General features: G+C 39.4%; 1 protein-coding gene across 3 annotated transcripts in view; it reads left to right on the top strand.

Moving 5' to 3' along the window:
• Positions 1 to 20,304, top strand: part of WDPCP (WD repeat containing planar cell polarity effector) — a 420,756-nt gene that overhangs the window by 181,328 nt on the left and 219,124 nt on the right. For all 3 annotated transcript variants that reach the window (XM_073672146.1, XM_073672144.1, XM_073672145.1), the window contains exon 11: positions 10,343 to 10,531. In XM_073672146.1, the coding sequence (XP_073528247.1) occupies positions 10,343 to 10,531 (189 nt within the window). The remainder of the gene's footprint in view (positions 1 to 10,342; positions 10,532 to 20,304) is intronic.

Raw genomic sequence — 20,304 nt, 5'->3', positions numbered from 1 at the left:
AACTAGGATCGCTGGACATGTTCACAATTTGTCATCATTTTGTGCCAGGTTACAATGTGGTGCATTAAAAAAAAATACAATTGGACAAGTTCTCGCAGCAGTATGACACGTACCATTTATGTTAGCATTTTCATGGCTGTTCCTGTCTAAATAAATTATTCTAGGCATAGGTAAAACTATAGAAAACAGTACAACAATGGCTGAGATTAGCACAACATACTTGTGGCGGAAGTTTGACAAAGCGAAATCTAGATGAATATCTCCATACTAGGCAGCCATGGATTATGTCTCCACTAGGATCCTATCTGATAGTTAAGTAATATAATGTGCTTAATCCTTTTGTTGGCAAATAGTATTTAATGTTCGTCTATGTTATCTCCTTGTGCTGTTTTTAATTGTTATTTTAGTACATTGACTTTAGGCTGGGGCGTATTGCTTTGTTACACATGCTGGCAGAATTGAGTTATTAGCCTGTGGCGAATTTGGATGTGTAGTTTACAAAAAAAAAAATCCAAGATTTTACCCCTGAATATCTTTTACTTATTTGCAGGCTGAACCGCATGAAGATTAGCCCCATTTTCATTCAGTAATGCTAATCTGTGGATATTTTTCATGCAGAACATGTGTATGTGCACACATTGCGTCTTTGATGATCGTTTTTGTCACTGAAAAAGTTTTACAGTATTAGTGAAGGGAATGTGATTTCTGAAATCTGCACATGCTGCTTTTTTTTTTCTTGCAGATTTGCAGCAGATTTATATTTCTTTCAGCGCTTTTGCGGCATTTTTCATACATTCAAATGAATAAGGGAAAGCAAAACATCAAAAACCGAGCAAAGACGTGCACATTTTATGCAACGTTTTTGCTGCCAATACTCTAGTATTTGGAGCAGAGCAAAATCTGTTGCAAATACTGAATGTGTCCAAATACACTACGGAGCATGCTGCATATTCCTGCATGGTTTTCCTTCACTGAGTGGGAATGAGTATAAAATATGGGTGACCTTTTTCATTTACATATATTGCATGCTGAATCCATGACATCCTGAACTAGTGAACAAGTATTTCAGCTGTTTCTGAAATAACTAGGATAACTTATGTTTGGGACAGGTAAATTAGCACAATTATCAGTCATATTTGCAAAATTTTTCTCTTGTCCAAATTATATATACAGTGGGGGAAATAAGTATTTGATCCCTTGCTGTTTTTGTAAGTTTGCCCACTGACAAAGACATGAACAGTCTATAATTTTAATGATAGGTTAATTTTAACTTTGAGGGATAGAATATCCCCAAGAAAATCACATTGTATAAATTAGATAATGTTTTTTGCATTTTGCACTGAGAAATAAGTATTTGATCCCCTACAAACCATTATGAGTTCTGGCTCCTACAGACCAGTTAGACTCTCCAAATCAACTCGTTACCTGCATTAAAGACAGCTGTCTTACATAGTCCCCTGTCCACAGACTCCTGTCCACAGACTCAATTAATCAGTCAGACTCTAACCTCTACAACATGGTCAAGACCAAAGAGCTTTTAAAGGATGTCAAGGACAAGATGATAGACCTACACAAAGCTGGAATGGGCTACAAAACCCTAAGTAAGATGCTGGGTGAGAAGGAGACAACTGTTGGTGCAATAGTAAGAAAATGGAAGAAATACAAAATGACTGTCAATCGACATCGATCTGGGGCACCATGCAAAATCTCACTTCATGGGGTATCCTTGATCATGAGGAAGATGAGAGATCAGCCTAAAACTACACGGGGGGAACTTGTTAATGATCTCAAGGCAGCTGGGACCACAGTTACCAAGAAAACCATTGGTAACACATTACGCCTTAAAGGTTTAAAATCCTGCAGTGCCCGCAAGGTCCCCCTGCTCAAGAAGGCACATGTGCAGGCCCGTCTGAAGTTTGCCAATGAACACCTGGATGATTCTGTGAGTTATTGGGAGAAGGTGCTGCGGTCAGATGAGACACAAATTGAGCTCTTTGGCATTAACTCAACTCGCTGTGTTTGGAGGAAGAAGAAGGATGAGTACAACCCTAAGAACATCGTCCCAACCGTGAAGTATGGTGGGGGAAACATTATACTTTGGGGGTGCTTTTCTGCAAAGGGGACATGACGACTGCACCGTACTGAACGGAAGATGGATGGGATCATGTATCCCGAGATTTTGGCCAAACACCTCCTTCCCTCAGTAAGAGCATTGAAGATGGGTCGTGGCTGGGTCTTCCAGCAAGACAATGACCCAAAACATACAGCCAAGGCAACAAAGGAGTGGCTCAAACAGAAAGAAGCACAGTAAGGTACTGGAGTGGCCTAGTCAGTGTCCAGACCTTAATCCCATAGAAAACTTATGGAGGGAGTTGAAACTCTGAGTTGCCAAGCGACAACCTCAAAATCTTAATGATGTAGAGATGATCTGCAAAGAGGAGTGGACCAAAATTCCTCCTGACATGTGCACAACCCTCATCATCAACTACAAAAAACGTCTGACTGCTGTGCTTGCCAACAAGGGTTTTGCCACCAAGTATTAAGTGTTTTTTGCAAAAGAGGGATCAAATACTTATTTCTCACTGCAAAATGCAAAAAAATTATCTCATTTATACAATGTGATTTTCTTGATTTTTTGGGGGGGATATTCTATCTGTCAATGTTAAAATTAACCTACCCTTAAAATTATAGACTGTTCATGTCTTTGTCAGTGGGCAAACTTACAAAAACAGCAAAGGATCAAATACTTATTTCCCCCACTGTATATAATATATGTTTAACTATATTTAAAGGTATAGAGAGAAAGATGAACTAGAGAAAAAATATATATACAGGTGCATCTCACTAAATTAGAATATCATCAAAAAGTTAATTTATTTCAGTTCTTCAATACAAAAAGTGAAACTCATATATATAGTCATTACAAACTGAGTGATCTATTTCAAGTGTTTATTTTTGTTAATGTTGATGATTATGGCTTACAGCCAATGAAAACACGTAAGTCATTATCTCAGTAAATTAGAATACTTTATAACAACAGCTTGAAAAATGTTTTTAAAATCCGAAATGTTGGCCTACTGAAATGTATGTTCAGTAAATGCACTCAATACTTGGTCGGGGCTCCTTTTGCATCAATTACTGCATTAATGTGGCGTGGCATGGAGGCGATCAGCCTGTGGCACTTCTGAGGTGTTATGGAAGCCCAGGTTGCTTTGATAGCAGCCTTCAGCTCGTCTGCATTGTTGGAACTGGTGTCTCTCATCTTCCTCTTGACACCTCTCTATGGGGTTAAGGTCAGGCGAGTTTGCTGACCAATGAAACACAGTGATACTGTTGTTCTTAAACCAGGTATTGGTACTTTTGGCAGTGTGGACAGGTGCCAAGTCCTGCTGGAGAATGAAATTTCCATCTCCAAAAAGCTTGTCGGCAGAAGTGCTCTAAAATTTCCTAGTAGACGGGTGCACTGACTTTGGTCTTGATAAAACACAGTGGACCTACACCAGCAGATGACATGGCTCCCCAAACCATCACTGATTGTGGAAACTTCACACTAGACCTCAAGCAGCTTGGATTGTGGCCTCTCCACTCTTCCTCCAGACTCTGGGACCTTGATTTCCAAATGAAAATTGGAACTCCGGGACCTTGTGGAGTGTGTCAATGACTGCCTTCTGGACATCTGTCAAGTCAGCAGTCAGTCTTCCCCGTGATTGTGGAGCCTACTGAAACAGACTAAGGGACTTTTTTAAACATTTAGTAAGCCTTTATTATCAACTTTCACAGAAATAAACAATTGAATTAGATCACTGTTTATAATGACTCTATATAATATGAGTTTCACTTTTTGTATTGAAAACCTAAATAAATTAACTTTTTGATGATATTCTAATTCAGTGAGATGCACCTGTAGATAGAGGGAGAGATGTCTCACCAACGCTCAAGAATATTGCCTTCATTCTATATAAGAAAAGAAGTACCAAATAATCTCAAAATGTCTTTCCACCATGTCCATGTTGTAGAACCTTTTGGAAAGAAATCCTCCATAGCTCCCCATACATGGTTAAATTTGTGGACTATGGAAGAATTTGTGAGATTTTATGATTTATATTGAATGACATTTCCTTATTATATGATATGTACTTCAGTAATAATTTCATTAAAAAAAATAACAAATATTAAGAAAACTTTTAACTATACCTTCATGTCTCCTTAATGTGTCCATAAGCATAAAGAATAATTCATTGCTCTCTTCGCAAAACCTAATGAGTAATCCCATTGGTCTTCCATTTTTTAGATAAATAGATAATAGCTGCCACATCGTTTTTCTAATTTTTTTTTCTGATCACCTTGTTTTTCACTGAAAACACAAATACTGTAGGTGTCTGTGACTACTTGCCTACTTTATCTCTATAATACATTTAGTAGTGGCATTGGGTCTGATGACTTTAAAGTGAAACTATACTTTCAGATAACTTTTCAGAATAACCTATCGTGTGTGTGCATTAGGAATAACACTTTGTCAGTTTATTATGTGGCTTGTATTATGCATTTTTCACCAGTTTTCCCCTCTGCAGGCTCTTTGTCTAATTTGCAATAGACTCAAGTGGGTGAAGCCTATGTACTATGATGCCATCCATATACTAAACACACAAAAAGATGGATTCCTGCTCTTATTCCCTTTGGTAGCATAGAAGCAGCAGCACAGAAACTACATAGCAGTACTGAGCAGTGCAGATGTGCATCCAGCATTGAGATAAGCTTGCCAGAATTGACACACTCTGATTCTCTGCCTTTCGCTCTGTCCTTCTGTCCATCGTCCCTTCATAGACTTTGATATACTGTGTCACCTGACACCTCACTGTCCTGGCATTGCATCTTTGCAAAATGGATTTTAGTTGTGTTATTTTCAGAACGAATAATGAGTTCGGGAGGTGGGGGAAGGAGATGAAGTGGATCATAAATGGAGAAAGAAGGCGATTTATCTATATTTATATATTCCAAAGTTTCTGATATTCACTTTTTTTCCAATATGTACAGCATATTTGTCACGGCGATACCGCGACAGGGAGGGACCATCAGACTGTGGCATCTGGTTTCTCGAACTCCTGCACTGGTTAGAAGTACTTCACCCTCTTATTAAACAGTGCAGTTTTTTTTCCTGCTAGCAGTGCAAGGGTTAATCTGTTCAGTAGAAGCTCCTGGAGCTTTCTGACCTGGATTGTCTCAGCTGTTCAGTGTTGGCCACTCCCCTCTGCTATACATGCTCCCTTTGGCATTTAGGAATTGCCAGTGTTATTTCTTACTGCCTGGTTTGGAGTTGGAGCTGTTCGTTGTTGGAGGTAGCGTTTGTAGATTGCTCAGGAGATTGTTGCTTGGAGTTTAGTCTGTGTGCTTATCCTCTCCTATTTGGTTTCTCTTTCCTTTAACTCTCCTGTGTCCCACTTTGTTGTTTGGCGAGTGTATTTTGTATGGTTGGTATTTTCATTTATCCCTGTCTGTCTTCCCTTGTTTATCTGGTCAGTGTATTCCTATACACTTCGGCTTCCCACCTCCCTGGGTGGGGGTGGGGTCAGATAAGGGTTGATATAGGAGTATAACAAGGCACGAGAACCCAGCATTTCCACCTTCAGGAGTAATCCGGGGGACAGGCATAGACTAGGGCGCCTCTAGTTCAAGGGACCTCGTTAGCTCCCAGAGTCCCAAAGTACTGCGTGACAATATTAACATTAGCAAGGTTTGCCTATATACCGAGATAAGTTGCAGTCTTCCATTCGAGGAAAATTTTGAAAGTTCCTCCTAATGTAAGCCCCCAACATAGACACACAACATGAGGGGAACAGGTAGATTTGCATCACCAATATCCCCTCATCTCTCTTATCCAGTTTAGGGTCATGGCTTTCTCTATTTTTAGCCCCCCACATTTCTGCTGTTGTCCAAGCCCTCGGATGTCGCCTTGGCATTCACAGGTCAGCAGTCAACTAATTTGTTTTTTTTTTTTTTAAGACAAAAACACTGATAAAACTATGATATGTACATTTTCTTCATAGTCCCTTAAAGTGCTTTACCTTTACAAGAGACCCCACTCTGTGATCTTAGGCCTTACGTTTATTTTTCTCTCTCCCCAGTGAGGCCGCTCACAGCAGCTTAGGTGGAAAAAAAAGAAAAAGCCCTTGACTAGCTATCTCCGGCACATTTGTGTTCTCACACAGGCCAGAATGCTCACAGTGCAGGGATTTAGAGGCCTTCCAGCTAATTGCCATCTTGTAAATTTAATTGGACTGACTCCCCAGACACTGTTCTTAAATCAATTAGGCTACGAGTTGGCTGTCACCTCTTTCTACCAAGAAGTGCACCATCCAAGTGAGGTCAAGCATCTAAAGGGAGAAAGATGTTTCACCTCAACCACTGAGATTTCTCACAATTTAAAATTCAGTGTTTGCATTTAGATGAAGTAGGTTTTTTTTTCAGTTTTCCCTTTCGATTCATTATTTCAGGCAGAATTTGCTTATTTTGGATCGTTACTGATTTTTTTGGGCGACCGTCTCTTTTGTGTCACTCTAATAAGGTTAAGCAGCGCTCTGACCGGACTGTCCTTGTTAATGAGATCAATTGACTTCTGGGAATGCATCAACTGATGTAAAATAATAAGGAAAGGATTTATTATTTAAGCCTTGTGGTTCTGATCTTCGCCAATAAGAGCAAGTACCATGAACAACTAAACTACAAATAAAACCCTTGCTTTGGATATTAGACAAATGTGATGTCATTTGTGAGACGACTTCTGTTTTGGCCGAGGATTTCCCTCTTAACTATTGATACAATGCATACTTAATTTTTTTCCCTACCTTTTCATTCTCTGATGTCGTGTGCTCTTCCATTTTCTGTTTTTTGTTTCTTTTTGTTGTTGCTTTTTGTGGAAAAAATTATAGTCTGCAAAATTATTCTTAAAGCACCATTCCTTTTTTTTTTTGTGTTTGGTTAGTGGTGCAACTAATCTAAGTTCCCTTACCTTAGTATTATACTCACCACTCGCTGCCTTCATTTTATTGGCGCCGCTCCAGTCCCGCGCCACTATCTTGTGACCTCAACTTCTGACTGACCGAAAGTCCGAGGAACTGGTTACAAACTCTAAATAAAAGTATATGAGGTCCTTGTTCTGGCTCTTATAGACTTACATTGAGTTGTGACTTCCGGATCACCCAGCAAACACTGGAGCGATCTAGCAGGTCATAACCTGCAAAAGTCCGACCAGAGTGGCGCCAATAAAAGATGAAGATGGCGGCTGGTAAATATGATCACAGGTGCAGGGAGGTTAGACTGGTTGTACCGCTCCAGTGCTGCAATAAAAACCCGCTAGAGTGGTCCTTTAAAGAGGTTGGCCACTAGTTTTTTTATTGATGGCCTGTCATTAGGATAGGCTATCAATATCTGATTGGCGGACTGTGTCATCTGGCACTCCCGCCTATCGCTATTACCGGATGGAAGTTATCAGATGATCCCAGAACACAGCAGCTCCGTTCAGAATATAGTGGCTGCGGCCCGGTACTTCACATCCACCCCCTATTTGGATCTACAGTACTCAGCCGCGGCCAGTGTAGAAAGGATGGAGCTTCTGTGTTCCGACAACATCTGTGAACTTCTGGCCGGGAACAGCTAATCGGCGGGAGTGCCGGATGTCGCACCCCTCACCAATCAGATATTGATAGACTATCCTAAGGTTAAGATCTAAAAAAAGGTAATGGAAAAAATATCAGGAACCCATTTGACTATTATTTAAGTCAATGAGATCCATCAACCATCGTTGGTTGTTTAAAAACAGATCATGGGTCCGCTTTGAACAGAAGCCATTGCACTATTGTCCACAGAGGCTGAAGAGGCATTTACTATTTCCTCTGAATGTGTGTGTGCGCCAGAAGATTACTGTACATAGTCGTTCAAAGACTCCCATATAAAAAAAAATAAAAAAATTTTATTGCTTTTTTTAGCATGGTAAAGTGAGCTGTACAAGGGACTGTCAACCACTGATTGACCTTAAAGGGAATGTGTAATCAGAAAGTGAGCTATTGTTTACATCAGCTTTATTGTAAATTTTTTCTTTTTAATTTTTGGCAATGTTTTGTTTTTCTCCATATCACTATCCGTTTTTAAAATAACAAAATTGAAAAATTGCAATTTTCAAACTGGCCTCTGTGGCTAGTCTAGACTTTTTTTTATTCAGGAAATCATGAACATTAGCAGCAATAGAGGGACTCCGACGCTATCTTTTGTATGTAAGCATCTAATGAGCGTGTGCAAAGGTCATTGTGAAGGGAGGAGAGCAGGAGAACTATGACCTCGCCTATTATGATTGTTGGATCCTGTGTTATCCGCTGTGTATAAAGGTGTTACCTGTCATTGTAATCTCGCCCTTCTGAGGATTGACAGGAAGGATGAGTTAAAAAAATAAATAATAATTATTATTATTTTTTTTTTTTTAAAAAAAGCCTGCGTGGCCACTGTGAAAATTGCAAAACTACTTGAAATTGTGATATGAAAACAAAATAACAAATGAACATTGTAAAAAAAAACTACAGTTAACACAAAAAGATGATTTAAAAATAGATCATTTTCTGATGATACATTCCTTCAAGTTGGTATGTCCTCGGTGGGAAGAGTTTTTTCAGTTCTTCAACTGTTTTCACATGACTACAAACGGTACTTAGACTATTATGGCTATCACCCCTTTCTTCATTTATTACTTTCTTAATTTCAAGAACAGTATTGCCATGAAATAATGGATCACAGGATGTTTGGGCTCAAAAATAAGATTTTTTTTTTCCAAAAAGTTCAATAAATCTTCAGTAAAAAAAAAGTATGCAGCTATGTTAATGTATATGCTATGTACACTGCTCAAAAGCATAAAGGGAACACTGAAATAACACATCCTAGATCTGAATGAATGAAATATTCTCATTGAATACTTTGTTCTGTACAAAGTTGAATGTGCTGACAACAAAATTACACAAAAATCATCAATGGAAATCAAATTTATTAACCAATGGAGGCCTGGATTTGGAGTCACCCCCAAAATTAAAGTGGAAAAACTCACTACAGGCTGATCTAACTTTGATGTAATGTCCTTAAAACAAGTCAAAATGAGGCTCAGTATTGTGTGTGGCCTCCACGTGCCTGTATGACCTCCCTACATCGCCTGGGCATGCTCCTGATGAGGTTGCGGATGGTCTCCTGTGGGATTTCCTCCCAGACCTGGACTAAAGCATCCGCTAACTCCTGGACAGTCTGTGGTGCAACATGGCATTGGTGGATGGAGCGCGACATGATGTCCCAGATGTGCTCAATCGGATTCAGGTCTGTGGAACGATCGAGCCAGTCCATAGCTTCAATGCCTTCATCTTGCAGGAACTGCTGACACACTCCAGCCACATGAGGTCTGGCATTGTCCTGCATTAGGAGGAACCCAGGGCCAACCGCACCAGCCTCAGTGTGAACCTGCTTTCATCTGTGAAGAGCACAGGGCGCCAGTGGCGACTTTGCCAATCCTGGTGTTCTGTGGCAAATGCCGAACGTCCTGCACGGCGTTGGGCTGTGAGCACAACCCCCATCTGTGGACTTCGGGCCCTCATATCACCCTCATGGACTCGGTTTCTAACCGTTTGTGCAGACACATGCACATTTGTTGCCTGATGGAGGTCATTTTGCAGGGCTCTGGCAGTGCTCCTCCTGTTCCTCCTTGCACAAAGGCGGAGGTAGCGTTCCTGCTGCTGGGTTGTTGCCCTCCTACGGCCCCCTCCACGTCTCCTGGTGTACTGGCCTGTCTCCTGGTAGCGCCTCCAGCCTCTGGACACTACACTGACAGACACTGTAAACCTTCTTGCCACAGCTCGCATTGATGTGCCATCCTGGATGAGCTGCACTACTTGAGCAACTTCTGTGGGTTGTAGAGTCCATCTCATGCTACCACAAGTGTGAAAGCACAACTGCACAACCAACATTCAAAAGTGACCAAAACATTAGCCAGAAAGCATTGGTATTGAGATGTGGTCTGTGGTCCCTACCTGCAGAACCACTCCTTTATTGAGGGTGTCTTGATAATTGCCAATAATTTCCATCTATTGTCTATTCCATTTGCACAACAGCATGTGAAATTGATTGTCAATCAGTGTTGCTTCCTAAGTGAACAGTTTGATTTCACAGAAGTTTGATTCACTTGGAGTTATATTCTGTTAAGTGTTCCCTTTATTTTTTTGAGCAGTGTATAATTCCTGATAGAATGCCATTCTGACACCTGATCATGTTGCATTTTTTTGTACATTTTATTGTATTTCTTTGCATTTTTCCCTTAAAGGTGCTTTATCCAGAGGACAATTGGGCCCTGTGGAGCTTGTCTCTCAGTATCTCCGTCATGAAGAAGTAGATGAAGCCATTGCCATACTGATATGTTTGAGTTGGAACACTTCTGGTCAACAATCCTATACATGCATGAGCGCCATTGTAAACCATCTCTTAAGGCAGAGACTCACCCCTGAAACAGAAGGTGATACTATGATTTCTTTATTATTTTTACTTCTCTATATATACATGCAAAAAAATACATTAAAAAAAAAACCTCAGCCCTTCAACGGTCATTGGTTGTGGGGCTTGACTTCCATCAATTATACATAGACATTACATAATCATTTTGTAACGCCTCCTATTACGATACTGGCGTAGCACTGCTGGAATCCAGTGGCCGGAGGAACACAAGAAACGGCAGGCAGTAGTAGAAGTTCTTACAAGTAGCAGTAGGAGTTGTAGCAACAATCCGTAGAGCAGTGGGAACAGTCTGGGTATGCGAGTTCTCAGAACAAGGAGCTGGAGACTGAACTAGAGTAAACAGCTAGACACAATACTCAAGCAATGAGTTAGGGATCTATGTGACTTTAAATAGGCCCAAAGAGGAAACAAGATGGATTCCACAGGTTCGAAATCTGCCATCTTAGTAAAGAACAATTGCAGGACAAAACAGCAGCCTCCAGTGGTAAGAGGTATAATTGCAGCATAATATGAAGGTGAACAATAGCAGCCACTACTAGTGGTCAAACTGTAAAAGGACAACAGGAATCCTGAGACCTCCATATCATCCCAATAGTTGATTATTTGAAATAGCAAAAAATATTTCAGAATTTTAATTTTTTTTCTGCTAGTCCTGTGTTTATAATTTCAGTGTAAGTCTGGTATTTTTGTAGAAATAATTGACACTAAGTGATTACCTTTTTTTCTTGCATCTACATCCGAAACTGTGTCGAGTGGCCATAACTGAAGTGGCACTGCAGAGATTATAGGAGATTATTTTTTTTGCTGTTAAAGGAATTGTTCAGGCATAAAATATTGATGACCTATGCTCTGGGGTTTAATACTTTACACCTGGACTGGACTGATCAGCTGTTATTAGCTTCGGCAGCAGCTGTATGTAGACATTGAATGGAGCTTGAACAGCACTGTTTCATGAATGTGTGGCGGAGTTGCACATCAGCTCCTATTAATTGCCTGGACCAGGGCTGTGGAGTCGGTAAGCCAAACCTCTGACTCCGACTCCCCCATACATGGCTCATGTTTAAGTGATAAATTTACTGTAGCACAGATTCATCTCAGATAAAAGTCTAGACCCTTAGATCAGGAATAGGACAGACATTTATAGGACATTTCATGACTTTCCCAAATTCTTATGAAAAAAAATATTCACCACAAACTGCATTGAACTACTGTACCCGATTTATTATATATATTAGGAGTCGGAGTCGGTCAGTTTTATACCGACTCCAAGACACCGACTCCGACTCCACAGCCCTGGCCTGGACACCCCCTTTAATTTGATATGTTAAAGCTAACCAATTGTTTTCCTAGATAAGTGTTACTCAATTTAAAATTATTTGTTAAAATGACTTAATTGCATTTACACTGCAAGATTATCTTGAAAAATTCAGGTGAAATGATTTTCAATCTTGATTAAAAATCATCGTTCTCGGCAGCGTATTGTGCTTTGTAAACAGGACTTAAACAGCAGCCTATGAGCACTGAACAATCTATTTCAGATCGCATTTCCGATGTGCACAGAGTTGTCTACCCGTGTAAACAGGCAACTAAATGACTGACAATCAGCAAACAAGTTGCTGATCAGTGGTTGTTAAATGCCGTGCATTGACTAATGCAGACGGACACTCATTCCATGACATCTTCTCAGTAAAGCAGTGTGTGCCTTTTTTATTTTTGTTGCCTTTGCGCAGTGTCAACCACATTAACGCTATGTTTACACTAGTCTTTTTTTAGTGTTTTTTTTTCTGCAGCAAAACCTGATCTGGCTGGAAAGAAGGAGCATCAAAAACGCAGGTTTTGGTGCATTTTTAGTGCGTTTTTCTGGATCCCAAAGTTCAGTTTTGCTTCCACCACAGAAGCACCAATGCAAGACATATGTGAATCCTTATTAACCAGAATTTCAAATGTAACAGTGGGGGGAGGTGAATTGTTCAGGAATAGTTTTTCTAAGACACTAGCAGTGCATTGAGTTTGTAGGACACTATTTATTTTTACACTATGGTCTGCCATTGAGTTGCTCAGAGATTGTTCAATTTCACACCTCCGTGGGCCACAGGTATTGTTCAATCTTACACCTAGCTCAGCCAATGTTTACACATCACTAATTTAATTAAACTGTACTAATCCCAACTGCCATCTTAAGTGACCAAGACAAGATGGTAAAATCACAAAATTAAATGACTTTCACATACTGCTGTACTTTTTTTATTTTTTTCACTAAAAACACAGCAAAACCTGATAGCTATGTTCACACTAGGCGTTTTTTCAACACCCATTACTTTCAGTGGGTAAAAAACGCTAAAAGAAGTGACATGCTCTATTGTGCAAAAAAAACATGCAAAGCACAAAATACTGATGACACAAAAAACAATGTGTGTGCATGAGATTTCTGAAATCTCATAAACTTTGCTGGTACTGTAAAACGCTTCAGAAAATTTGCATTAAAAACCGCTAAAAAACCGCCTAATGTGAACATAGCCTAAGATGCTTGGCAGGAACCGCAGCTCAACCCCATTAAATTGAGGCTGTATTATAGAGCTACTAATAGTATCAAAGCCAACATCTCCTTTTCTGCAAAGTGCTTAATGTTAGTGACGCCATGCAGAAAAAGAAGTTGAAGGGTCACTGTAGACTAGAAAATTCTTGCTTTAAGAAATACCAAAAAGACAACAAAACCCATGCAGAATCCCTGTCTTATTCACAAGATCTATATTATCATATGTGCAATGGTCACATGTTAGAATCATGTAATTATGTCTTAAGATGATTTACTATTCCAGGCCAGTCTGCAAAATACCATTGCTGTAATTTGATGTAATTCTACCTCACTTTGTTTCTTCTACACCTGCTCTTTGTGTCTTCTCTGTAAATCATTTAATATGGTACGTGAGATGTTAAAATATCATTGGGATGAGAAGGAAATACAACAGTTTAATTATCTCTAATTAGTATTAATGAAAAGAACAGAGTCAGATTGGTGCAAATAACCGCTGTTATCTTTACCGCTGTTTTTTCTTATCAAAAAGCTTCAGTTAATTGCTTAATAATAACTTGTACCTAAAATGAGTCTCACTCGGAAAGATAATGAGCGTGTTTACAGGTCATCAGAATGCCGTCCACAAGCGGCCCACACCCTGTTTATTCCTAATTGCTTGCAGTTCATTTTTATTCTTTTTGTACCTATAAAACTAGAAGTCGAGTATCCAAACAAATACGGGGATTAGGCTTTTTGTTTGCGTAGCCATGCACATGCTGGCTATGGACAAACCATGGCACCCACACCAGGTCTCTACAAAAGACGCCTCTTTCATCTATCACACCAATTACCGTATATAGTTTTATAGCAAAGATCTGGATTCCAGGTTAGGGTTCTCCATAATCATGTACACTATTGGGTTTGGTGGAGTCCTATTCCAAGTTGAATAAACATAAATGAATTGACAGTATTATGTGCTGCATTCAGATACAGGTGATATTTTCATTCACATTTTGAGACATATGGCTGTGATAGGACCCCTGGAATAGCGCCATACTTGGTCTTAGATCGACAGCGGCAAAGTAAGTCTAGTTACTGATTTATCTGCTGTTATCTCACCTCCTCTAGCATTAACGTGACTCCTGTGACTGGTCCCCTGCCGGTCTCTACAGCCCAGCCTCCTGCAATGATATTTCATTTCATGTGACCGCGGCATCCTGTGTTTTTTTAGATCTTGCAGATTATGCTGAGGATTTGTAGGTGATCCATAGCAAAATCTGTAACAATTGGGATTTGTATTAGAAATTGATTTACTCAGTAAATCCAGTGCAAAAAATCCATAACAAGTCCTAGATTGATTCACAACAAGAATTGACATGTTATGCCACATGTCCGTTTACGCGTGGACATTTTTTTTGTTAAAATCTCATCCACTTTGCTGCTGTCGTAATACACTGCAGATTTACTGGCCACAAATCCGCAGCATTTCTGTCACTTGTGACTAGAGATGAGCAGATCGATCCCTAGTCCAGCGTCAAGATCAGTGGTTCCTGGTGGCTAGATGGGATGCCCGCGAATCTCTAACCTTCCGGTATTCTCAGGGCGGAATTTGATTTGTCATAGCTGGCGCAACGTCATGTATACAACATGACGCACAGATGACAATGCACCAGTTGTGACTAATCAAAAGCGGCACCAGGGACGCCGGAAGGAAAGAGAATAGCGGGCCTCCGGTCTAGCCTCCGGGAACCACTGACCTGGACACTGGGCCGGAGTCCTGGGAATCAATTCGCACATCTCCTGTGATTCTGCTCTGAGATGGAAGCCAAGAAGGAGGCACACACTTGGACTCAGATACTTAGACTATATTTTTAAAAATATCGGGTTTTAAAAGGCAAACAAAATTGCTTTTGCTAATAAAAGAACAGAAACCACAGGCATTTTTCAATTATGTATTTGTTTTCTTTAGATAAGTCATCACATTGTAAGCTATGTGATATTTATCCTTTTTTTAACAGCTTGGGAAGGTGGGCTCAACCATTGTATGGCTTATTATACTTTTATAGGATGACCACTGCTTTCTTTGTGCATTGTATTATCTTTCTGGTTCTCATACATTTTCATATTTACTATAGACCTGTATGAAGGCAACCCTAGCATGTAATAGGCGAGAGCAAAAAGTCACTGAAGCTGCTGTTGTCATTTACAAAATGTTTTTTTATGATAAAAGCCATTTTTGTCTGTTTCAAACATAGCAATTGATTATTACTTACATGACTTATATTACTTATATACTGTTAGCTCCAATACCATTTGCCAACTTGTTCATTCTCTCTAGGTAAGTGGGCTTCATTTGGGCTTTTTGACAGAGCAGCTGATCTGTGACTTTACAAAAAGTGTATCCTATAACGAATGACAACTTAAAGGAGGTATATGAGACAAGAGGAAAAGGCCTGTCGATTTTCTTGAAAACAACAATGCGGACAGTTTTACCGCAGCTCAGTCCCGTTGATATAATTCTGTACTTTTAAACAAATGCAAATCTTTTGATTGCAGTTTTTTACTCAGTAATCCCAGCCTAAACCCTGAACAGTGACCAGTAATAATATGATTTCTGCTATACTAAAGCAGCATTTACACTGACAGATAATTGTGAACGAGCCTTCTTAAAAACTCTTAATTTCACGATTATCTTGCAGTGTAAACAGGCTGCCGATCACCTCATGAACGAACAAAACTCTTGTTCATCGGGTGAAATGATCTTTTGTACAGCACAGAAGATCATCTTTCTCCGCGGTGCATTGTCCTGTGTAAACAGAACTCACACTGCCAAGAACCATGGCAGTCTATGCACACTACGTAATCTATTATAGAGCGATATGTCTGTATAAACAGAGTATTAAACGACCGGCAATCGGTAAAAGTTTACTGATGAGCGGTTGTATCGTACCGCCGGTCATTCCATGTATACGGATGGATCCTTAGAGAAAGAACCAAGCAGATGGCACTATTCAATCTGAGAAATCCCCTTTCCCCAGGTTTGAGATACTCATCTCGCCTCAGGGCATCAATGGTGTTTGATTTCCTGGAAAGAGGTGCTCATCAAGTCAAAAACGTTTGTATGAAGGATGTATGTAGATAAGCAAATGGAGAAAAACCAACTCACTTTGTCAGGTTGTGCAAAAATAGACCAAACCCTATGTAGTGCTTATGTGGGTTTCTTAGACCCTCGCAACCTCAGTAAGGCCCAACTGCTGCACAGTTCTGAAGAAACACTCCCCTGTGGTGAGCATTAAAGCGTGGATAGATGTTTGTACTCCCCAGCAGCGTCTAGATAGAAATATTTTCCTACAACCAAAATGTCAATCTAAGACCGCCATAGACATTAGATGGCCTAAAGAACGTTCAGCTGACAGCCATCTCAGCTGTTTGTCCCATACACAGAGGCACTTGTTTAGTGAAGCGCTCCTGTGTTGTTTCCCGAGAAAGCCGCCGACTAACACGTCATCCAGTGGCTTATCTCAGGTAGTCCGAAATCGGACATACCTGACCGACATCACTCCTGGTTATCTTTTGACCGGCGCTCACATGCACATTAGACCATCGTTCGAACCCATTGATATTGGCAGGTGCGGCCAACATAAGTCTAATGTGTATGGCCTGCTAATTAAGTACTAAAGACGCCAGAGATGTGATAACCAGCCAGGATCAGGATGCGAAGCAGCCAAGAATTCAAAGAGTAGTCTTGGAAGGTGGGTCACATAGGTTCCAAACAAAAAATTAATCTGAACCGAGGAGTAATGCCTATAACGGGCAACACAAACAAGCAAAGAGCTTCTTTATATAGAAAGTCCTACATTTTGGCTGGTCAGCGCAAATGAACTCTACCAGTCATAAGTCTCAAGACTTGACGCTAATGCCCAAAGATGTAAACGTTTGACTTGGTCTTTTCATTGATAAGTCTTATCTGTTCTACACTGTGTTCCAAATTATTATGCAAATAATATTTTCTCAGATTTTCCCAAATTACCTATGTGAATTGCAGTCATTGTAATTTTCCAGTCAAATAACTATTAGAGTACAATTGAAAGGTTTTTGTACAAACTGCCTATGATAACAGTATATTTTTAAAAAAATAAAAAACTCAAACTGCACTCAAAATGCATGTTCCAAATTATTATGCACAGCAGAGTTTTCAACCTTTTCGTTTTAATAAAGAACAAAAAATTGGTCATTTTTGAAATTATAAGCAATAGCAGGTTATTACAAACTGAAATCAAACAGTTTTCAACTCAAAACTTTATTCTAGGTGATGTTACATTTGCACATAGGACCCCTTGTTCGAAAGGAGCTTCTGAACTCTCTCGTCCATTGAATTTGTCAGGTTTTGGATGGTTTCTGCTTCAATTGTTTTGAATGAGGACAGAATACCCTCCCAGAGCTGTTGCTTAGATGTGAACTGCCTCCCGCCATCATAGACACTCCTTTTGATGATGCTCCAGAGGTTCTCAATGGGGTTGAGGTCAGGGGAGCATGGGTGCCACACCATAAGTTTGTCCCCTTTTATGCCCATAGCAGCCAGAGATGCAGATGTGTTATGTGCAGCATGAGACGGGGCATTATCATGCATGAAAATGATCTTGCTGCGGAATGCACGGTTCTTCTTCTTGAACCATGGAAGGAAGTGCTGTTTGAGAAACTCAACATACATTATGGAGTTCATCTTTACCCCTTCAGGGATCCTAAAAGGGCCGACTATCTCTCTCCCCATGATTCCAGCCCAAAACATTACTCCACCTCCTCCTTGTTAGCACCGTAGTCATGTTTGCATGGGGTGTCCATCAACCAGCCATCCTCCACTCCATACATCTGGACCATCGAGATCATTTCATGCATGATAATGCCCCGTCTCATGCTGCACATAACACATCTGCATTTCTGGCTGCTATGGGCATAAAAGGGGACAAACTTATGGTGTGGCACCCATGCTCCCCTGACCTCAACCCCATTGAGAACCTCTGGAGCATCATCAAAAGGAGTGTCTATGATGGCGGGAGGCAGTTCACATCTAAGCAACAGCTCTGGGAGGGTATTCTGTCCTCATGCAAAACAACTGAAGCAGAAACCATCCAAAACCTGACAAATTCAATGGACGAGAGAGTTTAGAAGCTCCTTTCGAACAAGCGGTCCTATGTGCAAATGTAACATCACTTAGAATAAAGTTTTGAGTTGAAAACTGTTTGATTTCAGTTTGTAATAACCTGCTAATGCTTATAATTTCAAAAATGACCATTTTTTTGATCTTTATTAAAATGAAAAGGTTGAAAACTCTGCTGTGCATAATAATTTGGAACATGCATTTTGAGTGCAGTTTGAGTTTTTTATTTTTTTCAAAATATACTGTTATCATAGGCAGTTTGTACAAAAACCTTTCAATTGTACTTTAATAGTTATTTGACTGGAAAATTACAATGACTGCAATTCATATAGGTAATTTGGGAAAATCTGAGAAAATATTATTTTCATAATAATTTGGAAAACAGTGTATACTCTTAAGAAGTAGTAGGCAAACTTTTCTTCTTAAAACTAGCTTATCCCTGTTTCCATTTCTCTTTATGGTAAAATAATTGCCTCTGCTTTTACTTTAATATTCAATTTAGATAAAAATACCTGTTTTGAAATCGCTTGTGTTCTGTGTAGCAGAAAATGTACCATTAAAAACCAGTTTAACACAACGTTAGCTAGTCAATGTTAATTCCTACTGTGCTTCTTAACACACTGTTATTGCTGTGTGCTTATTACAAAGATGATAGCTCCATGATACCAATAGGGGCTTCAGACAGGAGTACATTTGTTTTCAGCACCGAGTTATTATGTCTGAATCTAACAATTTTGAAATGCACGGTAATTTGTTTTCCTTTTTATTAGTAGAACCTAGTGAGCCCTTTTTATTTAGTGGGATGTGACGGTTATCTTCAAGATCTTTTTTTTTTTCCTTTAGCTTCAAGCTGAGATTTCTAATGAATTTGTGACTATAGAAGTAGTGACTCTTATTCCGGCTAGGTCTGAAAATTCAACAACACAAAACATGCTGTCAGAAATCAGAAAAGGCAAAGGAAAATGTCTGGTCTAAATAAAAATACTATTCACTTTTCATCTAAACTGACTGCTGGTTTGTAAAATATATATAGGAGTTCAGCTTATCTTGATACATATCTCTTATAGTTCTGAAAATTGCTTATTTATCCTACCTACTCTTTGCATAAAATTAATTTCTAGACGCTATCCGATCATTAAAGTGTATTTCCAATTAACATAAGAATTAACATAAGAACATCATAGTGGGATCAAGGAAATCTAGCTGAAGACCATTATGGCTTCCATTATCTCTCTCAATGGAGTTATGAAACTATTTTTCTCTGTACAATAAAGAGGTTCTCCAGGGACTAAAAAGTATTTTTAAACGAACTTAGACTTCTATTAAAAAAAAGTTATAATCGCCCTGACAGATCCTTTACAGCTCCAGTTCCTACACTTACTTGATCTCCGATAGTCTCAGCACACTGACAATGCCTTCACTAATCACTGACCGAGTAGGTCCATTTTCGATGTGTCGAGACAGGTTAAAAATAATTAGAGAACAGTTGTGGCAATATGAGCTGCAGGCGATAAGTGAGGGTGAGCACTTAATATATATATTAATACCAGTCTAAGTACTTTTAAAAAGAATTGTTATCCCCAGGATGTTCCTTTAATGAATACCATCAAGGATAAGGAGGTTTTGGCCTTATCAAACTTTCTATATGTAAACAAGCAGGCAAAAAAGAGAAAGCCAATACTACCAGAAAAAAAAATCTATTCAATTAAACCTCCACAATAAGAAAGAAGACAAAACAACGAGGGTTAGGGTAAAGTAGGGTGAGATGATTTCGAGAGCAACATTTTTGGAGTGGTCTTTAACCCCTTCACCCTACAAGCCTGTTTTCACCTTCCTGTCCAGGCCAAATTTTACAATCCTGTGCAGTGACATTTTATGTGGTAATAAATTTGGAACGGTTCAACGTATCCCACATTGTACTTTACATTAGTGGTAAATAAAGGCAAATTTTTTTTGCGTTTATTTGTGAAAATATTGGAAATTTGGCAAAAAATGTTGAAATGTTTGCAATTTTTCAAATTTTTATGCCTTTTAAACCAGATAGTTACCATATATCACAGAAAATAATTAATATATAACATTTACCACATGCCTACTTTTA

The sequence above is a fragment of the Phyllobates terribilis genome, unplaced genomic scaffold (assembly GCF_046119375.1).
Source record: "Phyllobates terribilis strain yellow unplaced genomic scaffold, ASM4611937v1 Scaffold_3__8_contigs__length_932513732, whole genome shotgun sequence".
NCBI classification, from domain to species: Eukaryota; Metazoa; Chordata; class Amphibia; order Anura; family Dendrobatidae; genus Phyllobates; species Phyllobates terribilis.
Note: the sequence above shows the minus strand (reverse complement) of the source record. Positions and strands in the feature narration are given on the sequence as shown.